This window comes from Mya arenaria, chromosome 14 (genome assembly GCF_026914265.1).
Source record: "Mya arenaria isolate MELC-2E11 chromosome 14, ASM2691426v1".
In the NCBI taxonomy this organism is placed as follows: domain Eukaryota; kingdom Metazoa; phylum Mollusca; class Bivalvia; order Myida; family Myidae; genus Mya; species Mya arenaria.
Window position 1 is genome coordinate 31,924,886 of NC_069135.1, and position 17,640 is coordinate 31,942,525.

Here is a 17,640-nt window from a genome sequence, read left to right on the forward strand (position 1 = left end):
TAGATAGCTGGATCCATTACTACCCGAATGACATGTTTATTTCTCGTTTTCTCTTATTCGCCTATTTCCTCGCATGAAAACAATTATGTTTGCATGTGTTTCGTAGGTTTGTATGAGCGTGCCGGTTCTTATTTGACCCGATTTGTGTTTTTCCGATTTGACTCGATATCTGCGCATGCGTAGTACTGTATTCAATTTTATTTATTTACTTCCGGGTAATGACAGGAACGATTATTCTAGTAAATAAGAAAATATTAAGTAATTGAAAGGTAAAGTTGATTGGTAATATTGATATATAGTTTACACAATATATATTTGATATTTCCCTCATGGAAATTGTCACAAAGGTAGTGATTTTATCCAGTTTACTTTACTGACAGCCCAGACAAAATAGTATATTGCCTTGGAACTCAGAAATATATTGTAGACAGATAGATATATCAGGGTTTCCGCCAGGCCTTTATGACTTGTCGGAGCCAACGTCCATTCATGCAGCGAGGCTAAGTACCGACATGTATAAATCGCACTGACATGCCTTAATTCCTGCAGCTAACATCCTTATCAAAATAGTTATATTGACAATTCAAAGCTTTTGTATCAGTTGATAAATAGCATGAAAGCCTGTCTGCCGTATAATTGCATGATGATCTGCTTTTGTATTTGCAATGGTTGACTGTTTGCAGAAGGTGTGTCATGAAAATTTTGCTCGACGCAACATCCAATCGCTTTCGTGGCTCTCCCCACCATGATAAATTGGCATTAGGTGTGAAATACATTGGACCTTCACTTTTCCAATCAAAAATAGTATGGCCTTCGATTTTAAATTTAACAGTGATGTGCTTATTAATGGTTGCACTCAATTTAATGCGAAAAATCCACGCTGCACACAGCTTTGCGTCATTCTACAAATTTGGTCAAGTTGAAATTTTGGCATTGCATCTTGAAAATACATTGAAAATCTAAAATATTTCACACAAGCAGAAAATACCATTATTTATAGATGGTTACCCATGTGAGAACCCCATTGAAGTCACTAGATTCCACCCTGACATTGCAATTCAATCTCCTCATGCCTCCCATGAGTCAGGCGATCTGATCATCCTTCAAGCAAAAACATTTATGCTCCTGTCTGAAAATGACTTCAGCCAGTATGAAAGTGAAGGAAGCTTGCGATATTGTCGTAATATAATAAAATCTTCATACTCTCCTATCTGAATGACTGAGTGTTCGACGTATTACTTGATAGCATTTAATTTTTGAATATCTGTGTACAAAAGCATGATTCACGCAACCCCCGCTTTTTATGTACAAGGTCAGCAGACTTCAGGGAGGCCGCGTTTTACACATTTCACTGAATACGTCACTGGTGTCAGTATAAACATAACTACTTACTACTGTGTCTTTGAAGAATACTGAATAAGAAAAATCAATTTTTGAGCTAAGAATGCAGGAAATCATACCATTTGCATTACAATTATAAAAAAATCTTGATGTCCAGTTCAAAGAATATAAATAACAAATATATAATATATACAAAATGTATGTACATGTATGGAAATTATTTTTGTTATAAACATTATATTGTGTTATGCAAAGACATTATGGAGTACTTTTTCATAGCTTATTAAAAATGGCAATCCCTGACAATTAAATTTTCAGTGAGAGGTGCAATTTTTCTACATGAAAATTTGGTGTTCAAAATTCAGGTATTGTTCATCAAATCAAACATTTTCATTAACGTTTTTCCAGGTTCATAGTTGATAATGTTACCACCCTTGCTGCCTGTTGGAAGAGTCTGATGTGATTCCGGCATGGCCAATGGATTTGATCCTCATATGTCTTGGAGAAGTTTACCCTACTTCCATGACCACTTCAGAACTACAGAGGAGGTTTGTGAACAATCACATGTACATGTAAATTTAGCATTGGATATACATGTACATGTAGTTCATTTGAAGAATAACAACAACACAAATGTTATTGTTTCATTACAAATTAAGTATAAATCATTTAATATTTTATATGGTAAAGAAGGTATAATTCCCAGAGTGTTTAATTCATAGAAATACAATTGGGTTATTAGAACTGCATTTTGATCAGGGGTTGTATTCAATTCCAACAGATTTTTGCAGATTCAAAATCTGCAAAAAGTAGTGATGTTCCGATGATCGATTATAATCGAAAATCGATTGGTTGGGCCTGAAATCGCCGACAATTGATAGTATTTAGTTATAATCGATTATCGAAAAAAATAAAATAAAAATATAGTAGTAAGTGTTCAGATGTTATCTTTAACAAAATGGCTGATGAAAGCCACAATGAGCAAGAAAATGAACTATTTTTTATACAACAACACTTAATAACTTCAATCATAGACATAAGGTATATGCATATAATGATTAAGAGTTTAATACTGTACATGAATAAAACTACAACTCAGGTACTATCTAGTCTTTTGAAAACCGATTGTACTATCGATAATCGGTTACATGAGTGGAACCGATCATCGATAGTAAAATTGCAACCGATTCCCAACACTAGCAAAAAGACACTTGAGTCGAATATGGCACAAATCAAAACACTATTAATTTCCCTTTCATTATTTGTATTACTGGTTTAAATCACTTTATAGACATGTTATTACATAAATTATGACACAACATCATTACATATTAAGATGCACTTTAATGAAGCACTATTTGGTTTAATGACATTATTTTGACAGTGCACAATGATACTTGTTATAATCACAATTATATTGCAACAGAGTAGAATTGGGCTGTATTGGATGTTGAATACGGGCTACATATTTTGACATATGTTGTGAGTGGGGTTTATTGACTGATATAATTAATAGGGTTATTAGTACTGCGATTTGATCCGGGAGTTTGTATTCGATTTGAATGGAATTTTACAGATTCAGATTTCAAGAGGTGTTAGCCGAGTGAAATCAAAATCTTCAAAAATCCAAGAGAGTCGAATCCAACATTTCAGATCAAAACTCAGTACTAATAACCCTTTTATCATATGCATTACTGGTTAGATCACTTAAAAGCCACATGTTTTCATAATAAATGTCATTTTAATGAAATTTTGTTATGTTTTATGATGTCATTTTAACATCGCGCAATGATATTTGTTATGGCGTGACATCACAAGAGTGGAATACGGCCGTATTACACTGGGGTGGAATACGGACTACTGTATTTTGCGACATGTATTGCGTGTGGACTTATGATGGGTTTATAATAAACTAAAATACAATATAAGCAATACATAAAAAAGTTACAAATACTCAGCTAATCTTTACTCTTTACACTTCCAGGTGGCCAAGTTTATAAAGAAGAGAGCCAAAAACAAGCCTTATCATTTCCTACTCCGACCAAGTAACAGAGACAGGTCAAGGCTCACAGCATCAATATTGTAAGTCTAGAGGGTAATTGTTGAGCTTTAACTTTATTATGCTCCCCTTCGAAGAAGAAGGGTATATTGCTTTGCACATGTCGGTCGGTCGGTCCGTCGGTAGACCAAAGCTTGTCCGAGTGATAACTTTTCACATGAAAATAGGGCCTGACCAGTAGATGACCCTTATTGATTTTAGGGGCCATTGGGTCAAAGGTCAAGGTCACAGTGACATTTAACACAGAAGATTGTTTATGTGATAACTTGACACTGCCTGCACCCATGGCCCTCAAACTTGACTTGGAGGTCCATGCATATCTCATTCAATTGTCCACATAATCCTAAGCACAAGATGGCAAGCCCTGCACTGGTTAAATGTTTTCTGGGCTTGCTCAAGTTCTGGGTTTGTTATAGCAATGCTAAATCAAAAATGTAGTGCCAAGCACTAGTTTAAGAATTCGGGCTTGTTCGTCCAAAAACATAATTTCGATGACTGATATGATATCCATGGTTACTGTAGTTTTAGACATATTCCAAAATGTATTATTTTTGTATGATATAGAGGATATTTGTTTATTTCAGTGTAAGATCGTATTTTATTTCACGAGTGTCATAGAAAAACATATTTTCACGAGTGGCGAAGCCACGAGTGAAAATGTAGTTTTTTTATGATCACGAGTGAAATTAAATACGATCTTACACTGAAATAAACAAATTTTCTGTTTCTTTTATGCTTATTTTCGGAGTTTTATTTGTTTTTTATTTATTTCTGAATTACCCTCTTTTTTGAAAAGGGTGGGCTTTACGCCGCTACCCGTGGGGCGCCCCTCATGCATAATTATAGCTGTCAACTTTTCTACTTTCGGTTTGCTGAGAAATAGTTCTCTGCTATTCATTCTTATTGCTTAATATTCGCTCGTTTTTTATTGCAAAGCTTTATGAATAGTAAACATGAAGTATTATTAGTGCACTAATGTTCCAAAAAATAATTAAAACACTTTTTATTTTAACCAAATTACTACGCCGCTATTTATAGAATGAAAATTTGGAAGGTCAAATGTGTTAGCAAAACAAATGTGGATACTCATTGGATTTTAACCATTCTTCTTAATTTAAGACTGGATATACGCGTGTTTTTAAAGTAAGTTAATTTTCAGTCATCTTACTGTCAGAGACCAGTCTGTTTCGCTTTAAAATGTTTATTTTCCGGAAGAGTAAATGCCCGCTAGTTTGTTGACACATTTTGAGAGGTGGGTGGGGTAAAAAATATCGGATCTATCTGTAAATTGTTGTGTGAATTCTCCAGGAAGCTCATTTTACGTACTACAACGGTTAACAGTTCAAAATACATTTGAACGATGCTATAAAATTTTATTTATGTTCGAACAGTTGTTTTTGTCTGTAATTTGTTTGGAATGAAAGCAAATGTTCGAACATTCAGCTTCAAAGATCAGTAAAATGTTTGATAAACGGGATAACCGGTAATAAACGGTAAGTTGTTAATTTCCAATTATATATTTATTTAAATTTATAAAATATTTCTTTATTTTTTTAAACATTTTTTGACATAATTTACTGAAGTCCAGTGTTCTGTTTTGACCAAGGCAAGTACATGTAACAACAAAGGATTTTAAAAGTAGTTCTGAAAATTGATATTTTCACTCCTTATTTTGCAGTGAAAATATCAAATTGATATTTTCACTGTTGCTATTTCACTGTTAAAACCCCATATTTCATTGTAAAGCATGAAAGAAAATGAATTTATTTGTTTGGGAAATTAGGGCTGTGGATAAAGTACCAAAGATAAAGAAAACAGAGCAAATTGAAGCTTCTTTATTATTTCTGTTGAAAATAACACAAAACAATTGAACACTCAACAATTGAACGTCTTATGTTAAAAGACTAAAACTTTCTTTTTGGTGAATGGTAGCTACCAGTAGATTTACTGATTTTTTATTTTATTTTTTTTAATAATTGTTATCATTCAACTTTGATTCCTAAATCCAACTTCACATTTCTAGGATAAATTAAGCAGGTTACCAAATTTTATTGTATAATTGATACACATTGGTATGTTGTTTTCTTTCATGCTTTACGATGAAATATGGGGTTTTAACAGTGAAATAACAACAGTGAAAATATCAATTTGATATTTTCACTGCAAAATAAGGAGTGAAAATATCAATTTTCAGAACTACTTTTAAAATCCTTTGTTGTTACATGTACTTGCCTTGGTCAAAACAGAACACTGGACTTCAGTAAATTATGTCAAAAAATGTTTAAAAAAATAAAGAAATATTTTATAAATTTAAATAAATATATAATTGGAAATTAACAACTTACCGTTTATTACCGGTTATCCCGTTTATCAAACATTTTTAATACTAATCTTTGAAGCTAAATGTTCGAACATTTGCTTTCATTCCAAACAAATTACAGACAAAAACAACTGTTTGAACATAAATAAAATTTTATAGCATCGTTCAAATGTATTTTGAACTGTTAACCGTTGTAGTACGTAAAATGAGCTTCCTGGAGAATTCACACAACAATTTACAGATAGATCCGATATTTTTTACCCCACCCACATCTCAAAATGTGTCAAGAAACTAGCGTGGCATTTACTCTTCCGGAAAACAAACATTTTAAAGCGAAACAGACTGGTCTCTGACAGTAAGATGACTGAATATTAACTTACTTTAAAAACATGCGTATATCCTGTCTTAAATTAAGAAGAATGGTTAAAATCCAATGAGTAACCACATTTGTTTTGCTAACACATTTGACCTTCCAAATTTTCATTCTATTAATATCGGTGTAGTAATTTGGTTAAAATAAAAATAGTGTTTTCATTATTTTTTGGAACATTAGTGCACTAATAATACTTCATGTTTACTATTCATAAAGCTTTGCAATAAAAAACGAGCGAATATTAAGCATTAAGAATGAATAGCAGAGAACTATTTCTCAGCAAACTGAAAGTAGAAAAGTTGACAGCTATAATTATGCATGAGGGGCGCCCCACGGGTAGCGGCGTAAAGCCCACCCTTTTCAAAAAAGGGGGTAATTCAGAAATAAATAAAAAAACAAATAAAACTCCGAAAATAAGCATAAAAGAAACAGAAAATTTGTTTATTTCAGTGTAAGATCGTATTTAATTTCACTCGTGATCATAAAAAAACTACATTTTCACTCGTGGCTTCGCCACTCGTGAAAATATGTTTTTCTATGACACTCGTGAAATAAAATACGATCTTACACTGAAATAAACAAATATCCTCTATATCTTCCATGGAATATAATTTAAAATATTGCCCATATCATCTTGAAATGCTGATTGCAGAGGAATCTTGAGAAATGAAATTTAAAAAGAAAATCTTGCTTTTCTAACATATTTCGCCTTGCTTATTATCTGTCTTACAATATTATCTATATTGTAAAATCTGGCATTGGTATATATAGTTAATATAGGTTAAAATAGTTTTTTGTATACTAATGTGCTTCATTGTCATGTTTCAGCTGCTCTGATGACAGTGTACGGCATACGACCCTAATGTCTGAACCTGGGGGGAAGCATGGAACCTTATATTTTCTAGTGCCAGAAAAGAAGTTTGAGTGTGTTGAAAGCCTGGTAGATTATTACGCGAGCAATCCAGTGAAAAATCTTGAAAATGTAAGCAATGTGTACCTTCGCAAGCCAATAAAAAGGGATGACTGGGCTGAAGGAAGTCTTGATGGTGACTCATTAAAGCGAAGTGTTTCAAACAGGAGTATAAACAGTAATCAAAGCAATGGAAGTATTTCACGTATGGCACAGAGCATGTCATTCGATTCTGGAAGTAGTGCAGGAATGTCAGTGCCAGCTCTTCCGATGAGACCAAGGACCCAAAGCAACGGCTCCAATAGCACGATTGGGTCCGTGCAAGCAAGCATGCCCTCAAACATGTCTTATTTAAGTAGCAGACCACCATTGCCGTTACCTCAAGCTATAAACACTCAAAAAGATGATGGCCCGTATATGTATTCGAAAGCTCGTGATGTGTCTGAGGATATTTCAGAAAAGTTAAAGGATGTGTTGAAATCAAGTGAACGTTGTGAATGTGGCATTCCACGGCATTTGGCAGAGTTACCAATGGGTTGGACGGTTCATTTAAGTAAAGATGAAATGTCGAAAGGACGTTTGTTTTACCAGAATGATGCTGGTATTACTTCGTGGACAATGCCCAATGATGTTAAAATGCAACTTACGAAAAAGCACATACAAAATTTAACCCGTATTGACCCGAACTGGAAATTACCACACTGATATACATGTACATTGTGGGGTAAACTTAATCATCTTTGACTAGCTAAGATAGTTTTGTTTCTACTCCATTCTAGATTCTCATCACAGACCCCGATTGTCAGAAGTTCAAGAACCCAGGGGCTACATGTGTATATTTATTACCACTCTTAAACTTGGCCCAAAAAATATGTTTGGTTAGGGTTACATCCTTTTCCAAAACAGGTAGGGTAGGTAGGCTTTTTTTTTTTTTTTTTTTAAACTTTATATAAGAACGTTAATGTCATTATTGACGAATGCTGTAAAAGTAACATTCGGAATAAAGCTTTTAACTACATATTAAACACACACATTTATGACTTGTATTTTTTTTTTTTTTTTTTACCAATTGACTTTAAAAACAGTATTGTCAGCGCCTATTTCGTAGGTAGGGTCGGGTAACCCAAAACAAATGTTTTTTGTTTTTTATTGGGCTTTGTTCTTAGTGGTACCTCCGTGATTCCTTTCAGTATATTGGCCAGTTATATTTACTGTCCAACTAAACCACTTGGATTCTTGTGTTAAATTTAAGGCAGTTATTGAATATGCTTCAAGCCAATGCTTTTACTTTGACAAAATATAATGTTGGAAAATATCTTAAGTTCTGACAAACAGAACCATTGCTCCAGCCAGGATTTGAACATTCAAGGGCAGGGTGCTAGGTAAGAAAGGGCACTTTTGATGCGCATTGAATAAGCCTTTATCGTTCACTTGCAAGTGCCAATGTTCAATTCTTATTGTGTATATGTGGTTATTACTTTCAATACTAAAATTTTGTTATGAATACTTATTTCTGAATATTGACTTTATCAAACAAAAGGGCACAGCAGGGTGTAGTAGAAAGGCAGAAGGGGCAAGCAATGGGCCCCACCCTGCTATTTAGGCCTAACTAAGGTGCTGCAGAACTATTATAAAATGAAAATGAAACCACAAAAAATCATACTGCTTGCCAAACTCCTGCTTCCAATTTAGCCTTTGTTAATGTGATGAGAATCTACTATATATTTCTCTTGAAGTGATGTTGTGTTTATTTGTTGTTGTTGTTGTTGTTAATATATAAGTGAAATTTCTGTCTTTCATTCAATAACAGTGCCTTCATTGTATTGCTTAATTATGTTAATAACCAATGTAAAGTTAAAGGAGTTTTAGATGGGTAGAAATGTAAGGCATTGCTGTAGATGATAGTATGCTTGTACAGCTGATTTATGCATGTATGTTTATAATAAATATAAGGGTGGCTTAATATTATATGAGGAAAAGTAAAGATTATTTAATTTTCTAATTTTTATAAAAAAAATGATGAAAATTTAACTTTTTATGCACAGTACTTAAAACTAATATTAATTAATAATTGTCACTCACAATGATTTTGTTTAGTATTAAAATTATTAATGTGGTGATTTTAATATGATGCTTTTTTCTGTCATGTAAAATGTAATAAAATAACAATATTGTTGTGGAAAATATAAAACTACTGGTTTTTGTGGTGATTTTTACATGTTTCCATGACATTGTTACAGTTAAGTACCAGTTTCTTTAATATATGATATGATGCGCTGATTGTTCAGAACTTAGTTGAAGTAAACAATGTTGGGTTTTCTCATTGTTGTTAACTTTCAAATATTTACTGCTCTGGCCCGGATTTCTCGAAACTTCTTAAGTCCCTTATAACAGGATTAAGCTAAACTCATTATTTTTGCTGTTCTATAATATGCGTTATATTAACAGCTTTAAGTGGTTTTAGAAAATATATAAGAAAAATCTGTATGCTAATTAGAAGAAACCATTTTTTATCTATCAAAAATCATTATTAGTATGTATTTGGGCTAATTGAAATAAACAACTTAAGCCTGTTAAGCTTAAGAAGTTTCAAGAAATTGGGGCATGGTAAGTTAATGGACACATGTATGATCTGCAGTATTTCTAACAAGCTTTGAGGCAACTGTAGCAGCTTTACTTGTTTAAAGCTGCACTTTTACAGATTGAACGATTTGGCATCTTTTTTATTTTTTGCCCTGAAACGAGCCAATTTTTGCGAAAATCCATGGAAACCAGTTATATAAGACTGCTGACAAAAAATTGGATTGAAGATTTTTATATTTAAGTTCAAAAATTGATGTTTTATGCATTTTTCTTAAACTGTTACGGGTTAAGCCATAAAACATTAATTTTCGTACGGAAATATGAAAATCTATGATGTGATTTTTTGTAAGCAATCCTATATCATTGGTTTGCAGATATTTATGCAAAAATTTGCTCTTTCCAAGACAAAAATAAAAAAAAAGTTGTAAAAATGGTATATCTGTGAGAGTGCAGCTTTAAGTTAAATGTATAAGCACATCATAAAGAAGTTCACAGTTAATAGTTAACAACAACGCAGTTAACAATATTGTTAACTTTGACAGCAAACTTATGCAATGGTGTAATATGTATTTATCTATGTTGAGTTTTACTAAATGTTATTCTAACTACTTCCTGGTGGTTTTGTTTTTATTTAGGATAATGTAAACAGTGCTTAAGGGTTAAAGTATGTTAAGAATATATTTTCTGATTCATGTTACGCAGTTTCCTTTTATATCAATCAAAAAATCCTTTCAAAGTTTTTGCATGTATATGAGAAAGCGGCTCAGTGAACAGAACATTCTTTGAATGCAGGAATTACCGCATTTCTACTTAAACTTGAGTTTATGAAACAAGGAAGTTAAAATTTCTATTTAAAATTATCATTTTAAAAGATAGCTGATTTAATTTCTTGCATGATTTTTTTTTTAAATTACCGATACATGAATGGTTTATTTATGTCGTTAATGAATGATTAAGTATGATCTATCAATGCTACACTATACCTTCAAAGAGCATATTCGGTTTCTTTCTTATCTTAAATACTTCCTTTTATGCAGACACTATGCAGCATTTTATGATAATCAAGCACTTTTGAAAATTGATTGTTCATGCATGAGGTCACCAATAATTGATGGGATATTAAGGAAATCAATAATCTCCCTGAGATTCTATAATGGTATAAAAAAAAAAATGTACAGTATAATATTAACAGTGATTTTTAATCTAATTGTCTTTGTCTTACTAAGTATCTGGGATTATTATTAGAGTTTTAGCTGAAGAGTTATGTAAGGGTGATGCACCCTGTCCTTTTGGGTATCGCCCTTCTGCCCTCATGGAGACAACCTCTTGCCTTCATAGAATGAAATGCTCAAGTTGATCAAATAGTTCTTATGTTTTGAATGGAACGTTAAGAGTATGATTTTAAATACACACACAATTTACAAATTTGGCAGATGAAACCTTTTATTACTTCAATTAAACACAATTCATTGCATTTTCTGTGAAATTCATGCTTCACAGTCCAACTCAAGGTGCCCATTCTCCCTGCATGGCACTCTGTCCCTTTTCTGCAGCACCCTGTCCTTTTTTAAGCATGGCTAAAACTCTAGATTATCATTTAACAATTATAGGTCAATTAACACAAACACTTCACACGGCAATGTATGCATTTCATAGCAGTTAGCAGTCCTTTCATTATTTTTATTAGGATGCATTTTTAATTTTGATTTCATTATTGATCATTAATTCAAATGGCTTACCTATTTTATTATGATCATGAATTATGAGTTTGGAACAATTTTCAATTCATAATTCCTACTGCAATTAATCGTTATCGCTTTTGATTTTTAACCTTTTATTCATTGAACTTCAAACAGAAAGTGTTCAAGACAGCAAAAGCCAAGAGCGATGTTTTCCTTTAAAATTATGCTTTAGAAACTTTAATTTTTAATGGGTCTTCAATGATAAACAAATCTAAACTTCATGTGGCCTCGAACCTGATGCAAATCCTTTTCTATAATCATTATTATTAAGTTCTATTTGTGTTATATAAAACGAAATTAAAACTCTCTTCATTAAATTGATGAATTTTTGGTTTATCCCATTCACCTTTTAAATTTAAAATAAAAAAAATGAAATGAGATTTGCTCAACTTTATTATTATTATTATTATGCATATTGTTAATATTACATGTATGTATTCAGATAATTTGAAAGAAATCGCTTTAAGTAATTAGGTGTATAATTTGGTTTGAAATGATTATGGACATTATGTTACTGTACATATATTATTTTTGTATATAATCCAGATGAACAACTTGTACATAGAAATTGTTATTTTTTTATACACATTTTTACTCTTTTACTCACTGTGCTTAAAATTGATATTAATTTTTTTAATTGAAAAACCTTACCATGAAATCTATCCGTATTAAGCATTAAACATTTTAATCAAACATTTAAAACAACTTACAAACTTCATGATTTGTGTACGCATATAATGTATTTAAAGAGGCATATTTCACGCTAACACATATAGTACAAGAATTGTTATATCTTGAATTGCCAGTTACCTTGTATATGAAACTACATGTATACCATTAAAGATAAAAATTGAGCCAGGTGAATTATTATTCATGGTGATAACTCAAGTACAATCAAAGAGAATTGTATAATGTATATGTTCATGTGTTGTACATATAAGGGGTTGTAAAGTTCTGGATTTATCCTTGAATTAGGATTAAGAGCTTTTAACTTCAGACTTAATTCAACTGTTTTTACCTCGGACAATTCAACAGTTGTAAAGACTGTTTTTACCTCGGACATTTGCATAAAAAATAGTAGGAAATACAATAAAATGTGTATTAATGACTTTGGAAACGATTTCAAAATGGGTCTTACCTACTTAACCCTGCTCTGGGCATGACTTTCTCATACTCTAACTTTCAGGATTTACAATTAAAACCCTAGGCATATATTTGTGACAATGTCAGCAAGAATAAGGTCAGTGAAGGAAATAGTGACATTTCCATTTTTTTGTGAGGTTTTGTACTACATAAGCAGGCCATCTAGCTGTTTTTTAAAAAAGGTTTCTTTATATAAAATTAACTTATTGTTATGAGTTTGTTTTGTAATCTTATCATTTGGTTGAAATTTGTTTTTGTTGTTAACATTAAAAGTCCTCAAGCATGACCCAGTTTCGCAAATCGCAAAAACTTCACAAATAGTCATCGCATGACATTTGCAATTATTGTATCATTAATTCATTTGATTCAAACATATTTTATTTTCAACATGTTTATATATATATATATATATATATATATATTTAATTAATCATCAGAAATTAGTTCACATTAAATACAATTAATACATTTACATATAATATATTGAATCAGGTCGTTTAATGTAATGACAATGTTGATAATGTGGAATTTTGGTTTTGTATATAGCTGAAGAAAAATATAAAAAAACATCTCTCTTATTGTGTACTTTTAATACCACTACTGACTTTATCATATTCGATCGAAAACTTGATTGTACGAGTTTATCTCCAAAATGTTTACAAGCTAACTAAAATAAGATAAAAATCAGTACTTTAACAGAATGGTCCACATTATGTATTGTTAAATGGATTTCTTTTGAGGTTATGAATTCGTTTTATTTATTGTCATCAAAGTTTTAATGCAAATAAATTACTCTGAATTATACACACCTTCAGATTAAGGGAACTCTTCTATGAATAACATCACTGTCCTGTTCTCTATTGGTAGTTTTTTTTGTTGGTTAAATAACATTTTTTTTGCAATCTTTAGCAGTTTGTTTGGGTACTGCTCCCACTCTACAAGCTTTTGAAATTTAACTCATGCAGGGCATAGCATCAAAATATGTTTTAAAATGCGTTAAAATCACAAGAGCTGTTTGTGGTAAATATTTTTGTACCATATTAATTGTCAGAGACAGGATTGAATAAGTAGTGTCACTTAAATGCTAGTGTTTGTATATTGAAATACAGTTGTTGTTGGCTCGAACTGGATGTAAAGGACCAATTTCTATTTATTGAAGGTAGACATTCCTCCTTGGCTCAAATTTTCCGAGTCTCAAGGTAGTTTCACCGGTCCCTGGAAGTTCCAGCCATCGGGGTTTGACTGTATTGTTGTTGAAACTTCTGAGAGCTATTTATTGCATGATAAGGGCCCTGTTCAGATATATAATTATGAGAATTAATAAAGAAGAAAAAAAACAAGAATTTTTTTCGAAATATTTTATATCAATAATTTTTCTTCTGAGAATATAATTGTACAACAATGTTATTGTAAGTGTTGATATTTGTGCCTGGCCTCCTAATTGTTTATAAGAAAAAAAAAGAAGATGCTAACTTTCCTGGTGTTAAGTAGTAAATGTCCCTCAAATGCCTTTATATAAGCATCTGCCAGATTGTTAAAAACTCAATAAATAAAAACAATTTATGACAAAATAGAAATTTATCGACTGATTTCGTTACCAAATGGAAATTTGCCAGTAGTTGAAATTGTTGTAAGGGTTTATGTTTGTAAGAGCACTTCTAAATTATTAAAAGTATATCTGTCTGTCGACTGTATTTGTATGAACCTGAACGCTTCGGTAAGTTAGAACATTGAACACATTCTGAGATCTTGTTATGACTTTTGCTGCATTGTGATATAAAAGTATTGCTCTTATTTCTATGCAACTTTTCATGTATATAATATACCATATCATACCCCACGTTTGTATATAATTGTTATTTTATATTCAGTTATGTTTTTAAATGTATTTTATTGATTGAGTGTATATTGGCAGGACACTTACATGTCTGGGTATTGTTTTTGTACAAGCCTGTTTGTACCTCTTAAAATTATATATATTCTTTATAAGAACATTTTGCTATAAGTTGATAAATGTTATGTTTTTGTCAGTAACAAAATGAGTATACATCATATAGATATTGGACAAATGGTGTTAAGTTAAAGGCTCTATGCATTGTAAGGTTGTACTAAGAGATGTATAAAGATAATTAGGATTCCATTATCAAAGAGTGTCTGCAACTCAGCACATTTATTTGTTCAATGCATACATATAAACAATATCAATATACTAGTAACCAGCTTAGTGCTTGAGTTTATATTTTGTTTACTAACCCAGCCTCTATAAAAATCTACCGATACACCTGATTGAAATTATTAACGACTGACTGCTGTTTATCAAAATAATGCAAAGTATATTTGAGAAATACTGCCATCGGATTGGACAATATAACATTATCTGTAGAGTTTATTAATCGCCGTGTCATCAACCATCTGCCATTAAATCAATTATCTTAACAGTCTGATCATATAGTTTTTTTTATTCCTCTGTTTGTTATGAACACATTTTTTTTATATACAATGTAAATATACATTTGAAAATTGGTACTTGGTACCAGTTTATGAAATTGTTGCTTGGTAATAGTTATTGAAACTGGCGCTATGTACGGTACCAGTTTATGAATCTGTGTTGGGTACCAGTTTATTGGTGCTATGTACCAGTTTATGAATCGGTGCTGGGTACCAGTTTATGAAATTGTTGCTTAGTAATAGTTACTAAAACTGGTGCTCTGTACCAGTTTATGAATCGGTGCTGGGTACCAGTGTATGAAGTTGTATAAACAGAGTTAAACTTGTTTGTTCCATACAAAATACTCATTCTAGTGTATGCTTGTGATCATTATTACTTTATTTCAGATATACATTTGTATCTGTATATTTGACTCTTTTAATAAAAAGATTACTGACTAAAAAATGAGTTATTCTGATATATATTTTGGAAGAAATGTACAAAACTAACGAACTGTACCGGCCTTTATTATCATAACAATAAAAATGCCAAAATAAAACCTTGACCATGATTTCAAAGTATTCTCCGCCTTATTCCAGCCTTAGTTTAAGCATATTTTATTGCATGACGATACATTTACACATTATGTGATGATGATAACAACAAAGAAACAGAGACAGTGCAATGTAACAAAGCTTACGTTTATATATATAAAAGGACATGCAAAGGGATTGGGCCACGAGTTTTACCAACATCAGTTACGGCCTTTTCCCAAAACGTCACATGAAAAGCAAAACTGATAACGTTGTCACATAAACTATGAAACCAAATGTTCATATACATAGGAATTAGAATAATGTGTCAAATAACTACGAGAAAAGTGATTTCTAATTAATAGATCGTGTAATGCAATAAATAATAATAGAAAAGGTAGAAATTAAGCTAAGTGTAAGAAATAAGATTATGGAGAGAGATATATCAAGAGATAAAAAGAGAAAGATGGGAGGGAGAGGTGGAGTGCTCCTTGTGCTTAGTGTGGAGGGTTTAAGAAGCGATTTACCACTGTACTTTATATAGTGGTGCACTTAGTCCGTAAATATTGCAAAGACCCGCACCTCCATTTGGCTGGGGCCGGGATAGTAGGCTTATCTCAAAATATGACACCCCTTTTTGAATGTGGGTTAAAATTTGACTTCAGGCTTTCTATTTATTCTTGTGAACTGGCGGCAATTGCACTAAAAATGCTGCTCCAGCAAGCAGAAGCAAACAATATACACAACAAAGTAACAATACTATCAGACTCTTTAAGTGCACTCATGTCAATGAAAACAAGCTTTTCTAGGTCACGACCAGAAATTTTACAGCAAATACTTAATATAATAATAAATAATACTACACTGCTTCATGATCTAGGAGTGTCAATAACATTTGTCTGGATTCCTAGTCACATAGGCATCTTAGGAAATGAAATGGCTGATAAAATTGCAAAACAAGCATCAAGGCAAGGTTCACGAACAAACATCAAATTAAGCGTCCCTGAAGCATACAGCTGGATAAAGAAACTAACAAAAAAACAAATTTGTAAGAGACTTTGAAGTATATAAACTTGAGCACAATTTTGAGTATGGGGAAATTAACACTACAATCAAAACATATAGTACTAATACACTAAAAGATAAAGTATACACACGACTTCGTTTAGGAACCAGTATGCTAGCTGCTGAGAATTATACAAATACTGACTGCTGTATCCAATGCGGAGACAAAGAAACATTCCATCACATTTTCTTTAAATGCCCAACTTATATGGAACAACGAGAAAGCCTGAAAATAGAACTTCTGAAACTAAATATGTCAGTCATCGACAGGTATCATCTGCTGTTTCCCGAACCTGATATAACAGAGAAGGTAAGGGAAGCAGTGTTTGCATACCTGTCGGGAATAAACTACCTAAACAAAATTTAATACCACACAAAACAAAAGGTTCTATAAGAAATAGGGTCTAAATAGCACAGCACTTATTAAACAACATATGCAAAACATGTTCATTGTATACGCCGTGTACCTGTTGTTGGGACCCTTTTTGAAAAGGGTGGTAATACAATGACTGTTTTAACATCAATAATAAGCACAAAGCACAAATAATAATCTTCAAAAAATTAAAAAGCACGTTCATTGTATACGCCGTGTACCTGTTGTTGGGACCCTTATCAAAAGGGTGGTAATACAATGACTGCTTTAACATCCCAAGAAAGCAAAAAACATACATTAATAATAACTTGAGAAATAAAACAAAATAAAATAAAAGGCACGTTCATTGTATACGCCGTGTACCTGTTGTTGGGACCCTTATCAAAAGGGTGGTAATACAATGACTGCTTTAACATCCCAAGGAAGCGAAAAACATACATTAATAATAACTTAAGAAATAAAACAAAATAAAATAAAAGGCACGTTCATTGTATACGCCGTGTACCTGTTGTTGGGACCCTTATCAAAAGGGTGGTAATACAATGACTGCTTTAACATCCCAAGGAAGCGAAAAACATACATTAATAATAACTTAAGAAATAAAACAAAATAAAATAAAAGGCACGTTCATTGTATACGCCGTGTACCTGTTGTTGGGGCCCTTATCAAAAGGGTGGTAATACAATGACTGCTTTAACATCCCAAGGAAGCGAAAAACATACATTAATAATAACTTAAGAAATAAAACAAAATAAAATAAAAGGCACGTT

General features: G+C 32.0%; 1 protein-coding gene across 1 annotated transcript; it reads left to right on the plus strand.

Moving 5' to 3' along the window:
• The first annotated feature begins 204 nt into the window (after window positions 1–204).
• Window positions 205–15,357, plus strand: LOC128217615 (uncharacterized). Its single transcript, XM_052924879.1, has 4 exons — window positions 205–269; window positions 1,750–1,889; window positions 3,326–3,423; window positions 6,922–15,357. Exons 2-4 carry the CDS (start codon window positions 1,812–1,814, stop codon window positions 7,706–7,708), a joined length of 963 nt encoding a protein of 320 aa, XP_052780839.1. The 5' UTR covers window positions 205–269; window positions 1,750–1,811; the 3' UTR covers window positions 7,709–15,357.
• Window positions 15,358–17,640: the final 2,283 nt, after the last annotated feature.